Source organism: Sinocyclocheilus anshuiensis, unplaced genomic scaffold (genome assembly GCF_001515605.1).
Source record: "Sinocyclocheilus anshuiensis isolate Anshui unplaced genomic scaffold, SAMN03320099.WGS_v1.1 scaffold112, whole genome shotgun sequence".
Taxonomy (NCBI): domain Eukaryota; kingdom Metazoa; phylum Chordata; class Actinopteri; order Cypriniformes; family Cyprinidae; genus Sinocyclocheilus; species Sinocyclocheilus anshuiensis.
The window spans coordinates 1,217,107-1,224,235 of NW_015557175.1; the positions used below are offsets into that span (position 1 = coordinate 1,217,107).

Below are 7,129 nucleotides of genomic sequence, written 5' to 3' on the forward strand. Positions count from 1 at the left end.
GAAATTTTCCCACCGGTTAATTGACGTGTGACAACACCGGTAATGCCGGTATCACCGTGAGGGGTGGGTAGTTTTCCCTCTTTTCCTCGCTTTCCTTCTGTTTTTTTTAATAGCTTGTAAAAAAGCTTGTACAATTTTACTTTCACTTTCAAATTAGCGTCTATTAGTTCGTTTGAGTTTTCCCTCTTTTCCTCACTTTACTTCGCTTTTAAATAGCTTAAAAACGCGGTGCACATTTTACTTTCACTTTTAAATTAGCATCAATTCGGCATCAATTGCTTGAATTCAATTCAAGCAACAAAATACAACGTAGAACATATAACTTTTATTAACAAAATGAATAAAACACCATGCTATATGCCTAATATAAAATAACAAATAACTTACACAAAGTTTAGGTAGCAAACTGAAGATCAGTAAACACTGTGAAACCAAATAAATAAGAAACTTACGTTAGAAGATCAGTAAACACTGCGAAACCAAATAAATAAGAAACTTACGTTATTAGCAAAAACGAATAAGAAAGCTTGGAGACACGGCATACTTGATGTAAAAAAAAACAAAACACACAGTTTAAATAAATAAAAATCAGCAAACACTGGAACCAAATAAATAAGAAATTAATGTTTAAAAAACTTCCAATATCACCTTAGATAAAAGTCAACAGGCTTTTCAAAATCCAAAATATTTTTAAAACAGGCGCTTTTGCATGTCGTTTTGAAACTCTTCTGCCATCGTCTTGTCTGTCTCACCTCACTCTTCTTGTCAGCTTCTCCTCATGCGACTGTCGGCACACTGCATTAAGCAGCCGCATTCAGTTTAATTGTATTGTCTGTTCTCTAACTGAACGAAATTATTTTTATTACTCAAAATCAAAACGAGGGTGGGGGCGGTGCCGCGGTGGCCAAGTGACATAACCGGTGTTGCGGCTTCACACCGGTAAAACAGTCAACACCGTCTATCGCAGCAACCCTAATATATATACAATATTAATAAAAAGTACACTTGTTTTCTGGATTTATGATTTAAAACAAATTTATTATCATAAACGGTGGGCAAATGAAGACACAACGCATTAGCAGTCTTTCAACATGTAATCAAATACAAATCTTTTATTTGTTGGCAAAGTGCTGCAAAACAGAGATTTACTCTTTAAATTAAAACATTGAAGAAAAATTGTGATTATTCCTTAAAAAAAAAAAGTGATGATGATTATTAGATTATTATTTATTTTAATTTAAGCGTAAAGCTCTACTTTTAATTTATTCATTCAAAATTTGCCAAACTCTGTGGTATACTGTAAATTCCATTTTTAGGATTTCTTTGTTTCTTTACGCTTTTTCCACACCACGGAATTCATAGGGCCCTAAAAACTCTAGTAACCACATAGTAACATGCCTAAAACCAATGAGAACATGTAGTTTTAGTTCATATATAGAGGCAATGGATCATGTGAAGTAATTCAGACCTCTGCAATAATGTTTCCCTTTCAGGATATGTCCAGTGTCTGCAGCAGTCCTACAGCCAGTCCCAAACCCAAGATGGTCGGACTTTCTCCAGCTCAGAAATCCAGTCTCATTACCGCCACACAGCTGCTGAAGACGCACATGCAGCGCTCAGGAACTGTGCTCACACACAAACAAGCGCAAGGTGTGTAAATGCAGAGATTGAGCCCCAGAACCCTCTACACAGCATACACACAGGACACGTTTTTGTCTGTGCTGTTATTTGTTGTGCTAAGGCTGTTTTTGCCTGGTGAGACATAAATGCACAAAATATATGACTGGCAACCAATTTTATGCATCACTGGTAACAAAACCGGTAGTAATGTGTCTCTCGTCCCTGGCTTTTAGTTCTGTTTTTGTTTTTGAATGCAAAAGTGTATCCTGTGTGTATCTGAGTCATGTTAAGCCTGAGCTGTTCTGCTGATGCCTGTGCACGTTAAATGACAAGGGCTACGCAGTTTACAGTTGAAAAGCTAACGTTAACCCTCTGGGATTTACAGTCACATCCTCCCTATATTGAGGAGAGTCTCAGATCCCATCAAGCAGTAATGTTGTGTGTGATTCCTGTCTTTTCTATCCCCTCTGCTTTCCTTCTTCACTCTCTCCATCTTTGTCTTCCGTTCGCTACAGCTCAGTTCGCTGCTTTTATGAAACATAATATGCTGGTGAGGAAAAGCATTCCTCCTGGCAGCCCTTCATGTCTCTTTGGTGAGTATCTCTCCCTCTCTTTTTCCTTCTGTCTTCCATCAGTCTGCCCCATTTGTCTGTTCTTCTTTACTAAAGGTTGTCTGTCATGGCTGTGTCACATATGTCCCTTTTACTGTTTCACCAGCTTGTGTTTGCTAAAGGGACTAACAATAGTGAATGCTTAAATGCATAATAAAAAACCCCTCTAGTCATAGTTTTTTGTTATTTTCCCTAACAGGTGCGTTGTTTGGCTTTTGACCCTTAAGCACATTTAAAGTAGGATTTGACTGATAAATCGCCTAGGCCTATATATATATATTTTTTTTTTATTTTTTTTATTGGCATCGGCCAAATTGTTTTTCTGTTAAGAGTCAGAAGTAGGATCCAGCTCCCATTCTCTGCCTTCATTAATGTCTTTGTTTAACAGATCTGTCTAATAATTGAAATCAATACACTATAATACTTTTTCATATACTGTCGCCATTCTTAAGTCTTTGAATATCTAAAAAACAATAGCAAACTTCTGCAAATCCAGCTGTTAGATCTTCTAGTGTGCATTGCAACCTGCATAAAACATATGTGTGATGGTGCATCCATACAAAGGATCCTGTGTGAATTAGATGCGGACAGGAAAGTTCAAATGTCATTAGACATGCATAAGCAAGCAACATTAAATCCTTGGTTGAAATCTATGCTGCACTTATATAGTTGCCTCTGTCATATTCACTGTGTGCTGTATGTAAAATGTCACCTGGCTAGTGCACACAGACCAAGTACATTAATGGTTATAGTCTCTATTTCCAATTTATTCATATTAATAACAACTTGTATTTTTGTGAAATAAACAATGAATAGAAGTTTTTGTATAAAGTTCAAATACTGCTAATTATTTGTAGTAATTTTAGTAAATGTATGAATTTATATGAATTTAATTGCAGAAATTATGCATGTGTAATTTATTATCTTTAAATTAAATATTGTGACATCAGCCATTGGCCAGATATCAGCATCGGCCAACAAAAAGTTCAGCTCAGTTGAGTGCTTATTTAAAGATTTACATTTATTTAAATTGCACTGTCGAAACTCAAATTTAATTCCAGTTCTATCCACTTAAACCCATAGATCTTTCACATTGTGTTCTTTAGTTCAGAAATGTGGTACAAATAACTGTGATGCACCAAAATGAAAACTCTTGACCGAAATGTAAAATGAAGACACTAGATATTAAACGAGTTTCATTTCACACAAACATTGCTATTTCTCCAAATCAGTTTTATCAGATTTTAAGTTTTTACTACATAATTTGTGTTTGTCTGCCAGAAATGCATTGGAAGGAATGCAAGGAGTGCAAGACGCTCTTCAAAAGCCATTTCTGTCAATACAACCAGCAATGACAAATACAGTATACTGTAACTGGTTCGCTTCTGCAAAAAAAAAAAAGGCCAGATAATTTTCATACTAAAATTGCAAATTTACTAAATCATATGAACTATGCAATCTTGAGTGCATTTCCTTCTTGTGCATTGGAGTTCTGAAAGCATCTTTCACACAAACCAAACACTGATGTCAAAATGACTTTGGGTCTGAATGTTTTAAAAGCATCTTAATCTGTACCCACTGACCTCTGCAGGATTTCATATGACCTGTATTGGCTCCTTCTGAACGCTCGGTGAGCTTGAGAGATTGTTGGAGACTGTTGGTGCTTAACTCTTCAGCATCATGTGTTTCAGTGCCGGTGCCCAGTGAGCAGGTGGAGGGTTTGGACCGAGACGACCTGAGGCTCCACCTCAAGAGAAGACAGACGCCCAGTCCCACTCCCACCAAAGCCTCCAAAAGAGCCAAGATCAAAGTCACCATCGTCTCCCACGGAGACGCGGTGGGAAATACGGCTGGCTCCACTTCTCAGGAAGGTAATGAAAACAAAGGCCTCATTCAGCCTACTGAGCCGCTGGTTAAACTATGTGCGGCATATTGATGCATTTGGGCGGAATGAAGATTTATGAAGTTTTCAGGCAGATTGATGACTTTGTTAATCAGATTTGTGAGTCAATTAAAGTTGGCTGTTCAGTTTAAAGGGATAGATCACCCAAAAATGTTATTGTAATAATTTACTGGAAAAAATACTATGGAAGTCAATCAGATACACACAACATGCGCTACAATTTATCTCCTTTATTAAAGAATTTCTCGCCACTGTTTACAACTTCTAGTTTTCTGTATTGATATTATGGAAACGAACAAACAAAACATAAATGAAGAAAACAATCATAAATGACAATCAAAACAACCAAAAACAGCAATATTGAGAAATGATACAATAAAAAAAAAAAAAAAAAGTTTTATTTTTTTTACTATATTTTAAAATATTTTGAAATTTCAGCATCATTACCCAAGTCTTCATTGTCACATGATCCTTCAGAAATCATAATAATATGCTGATTATAAACATTTCTGATTATTATCAATGTTGAAAACAGTTGTCTCCTTCATTTTTTGGAAGCCATGATTACATTAATTCAGGATTCTTTGAATAGAAAGTTCAAATGAACAGCATTTATTTGAAATAGAAATCTTTTGTAACATTATAAATGTCTTTACTGTTACTTTTGATCAACTTAATACATCCTTGCTAAATAAAAGTATTAATTTAAAAAGAAAAACTTACTGACCCCAAACCTTTGAATGTTAGTGTACTTGTTCAGTAAAATCACGTAATGCATAGTACAACGTAAAATTAGTGTCTTAGACTGTATCTTGCCACCTCAAGGTGTTTACATTTGTATTGGTGTTTTCTGTGCAGTGGGTTTGTCAGGAAAGCCCCTCGGACTGACAGTGGGCCAAACGGTATCAGGGGCCAAAGAGCTGTCTGAGCTTCTCAGTGCACAAAGGTACCTTTATCTTTTCACACCAGGTACATTGTACAAGAGGAAAAAAAAACTCTTAAGGCTGTTTACACCAACACAAATGTTCGGCACAAAAATGTAGTCTGATATTCAGGCAGATTTGTGTTTTTGCTGTGTTTATCAAACAACACCAAATACTACTTTTCACTCTGAACATTCATGATGGTGTGAACAGGTCTTTAATCTTGAGGTAATGACCAGTGCTGTTTGTGTTCTTATAGGGCTGCACGATAAATCGCGATTAACACTAAATCTCGCGTAAATCGACCTGTCTAGTGCGATTATGATATCGCAAAGGCTGTGATTATGTTTATATGCGCGTTTGTCCGTGAAGCACGGCTCTTTGATCAGTAGGAAGTACTGCTCCGTCTGAAATCACTTATGAGTTTGAGTTGCTTATAATGTGCATTTGAAAAAGCAAGACTCGTCAAACATCATCATTATAAATATACTTTATTATCATGAAAATACCTGAGAAGGCTTGAAGTACAGTGATGGAAAGATGCCCATAGGCATTTCCTGGAACTACGTGTGTTATGGTACTTCCTCTGCGGGGCATATTTAGAGTTTCTGCACAAGAGCGCCCTCTGGCTTTTAGATGCAGCAGCATTCAACCATACTTCACTGACAAGCTGCGCATAAAAAAACATCTCAGCCAACCGTCAAATCGTGTGCGGTTTATTTTCGATTTATCATGCAGCATATTGTGTAATGATGATCTTGCTACATCACCCAATTGTAAGATTTATATCGCTGTTTTTATTGCAACATTTGCATGAATGTCATGCCATGTTGGATCAGATAATGTACCAGCACTTGCATAACTCCATGACCCTGCATCTGCACTGTATTTTGTAAGTTTCCACTTATACATAGAACTTTTGTATAAACTTGTAGAAAATGAAAAAAAAAAATCTACAAAAGTTTTTTCGGGAACACTATTTTAAGGTGTCCTTGTTACACGTTACTTGTACTTACTATTATAATAACAATTAATTATGCATAATTACATGCAATTAACCCTAAGCCAAACCCTAATCCTAACCCTAACCTATCATATAGTAAGTACTTGTAGTTAATTAATATTACTCGATACTTAAATGTATAATTACACTGTAACAAGGACACCTTAAAATAAACAGTTTTTTCATTTTAGATAGCATCAGTGTGTGTTGATGGTGGCTTGATTCTGAGCTGGGGTCCTGTGCTCCTTTAGGTCAGGAGGTTTGGCAGACGTGTCTGGAGCTTTGGGTTCCAGTGAAGGGCCGTTTCACAGCCTGCAGGGGAGTGTGATGTCGGGTTCTTCCTCTCCTGTCCAGGCTCAGGCCCCCGCCACTGCGCAAGGTACCACCACCATTACTTCCTGCCAACAGGGTCATCTGAAAACTCTTTGTTTAAAGTAGGGGTGCTCCGATCAGGATTTCTGAGGCCGATCACAGAAAGCAGTATCTGCCGATACCGATCACCGATACCGATCTTTTTAAAGCCTTCTTTTTATCATTTATAACTATTTATAGTGATACTCCAGTCAGGATTTTTAGACATTTATTCAGGACCTGAATTTCATTTTTGAAAATGGGGGGAATTCCTCTCTTAGGTGACTCTTGTGAGAGGAGAAGCAGCTTTCACACAGGAGTCTGCTACTGATCCGTGGCTGTTTACCACAAACACAACATTTATCCATTATTTTGATTTCAAATCCAAACATTGTCACTGAAAATGCTTTTTCAGCATTGCAATTATTTTTTTACACAGTACAGTAATACAATCTTGATGATTAAACACAATAAATATAAGCAACACATTATTCAATGCTTTTTACTTTTGCCTTTACTTACAGATTTATATATTAAGTTGCTCAAGCAAGTGGCAAAACATTTAAACTACTTTTCTTACGTTATCAAACTTACCATTGACAGAAATAGACAGCTCTACTGCCTTTCCTTTTGCATTGAACTCTTTATTACAAGCAATCATGCAGTTCATAAAGAACTTTGTTTTCCTACCTCCACGAGTGCCATCTATTATTGCCTT

The 7,129-nt window shown here is 36.6% G+C and overlaps 1 protein-coding gene across 7 annotated transcripts in view; it reads left to right on the forward strand.

Annotated features, from left to right (window-relative positions):
• Positions 1-7,129, forward strand: part of LOC107678435 (KAT8 regulatory NSL complex subunit 3) — a 37,372-nt gene that overhangs the window by 10,985 nt on the left and 19,258 nt on the right. For 6 of the 7 annotated variants that reach the window (XM_016473706.1, XM_016473701.1, XM_016473702.1 and 3 more), the window contains exons 14-18: positions 1,494-1,650; positions 2,136-2,213; positions 3,923-4,102; positions 4,993-5,080; positions 6,312-6,439. In XM_016473706.1, coding sequence (XP_016329192.1) covers positions 1,494-1,650; positions 2,136-2,213; positions 3,923-4,102; positions 4,993-5,080; positions 6,312-6,439 — 631 coding nt within the window. The remainder of the gene's footprint in view (positions 1-1,493; positions 1,651-2,135; positions 2,214-3,922; positions 4,103-4,992; positions 5,081-6,311; positions 6,440-7,129) is intronic. The other variant, XM_016473704.1, reaches the window with a different exon arrangement.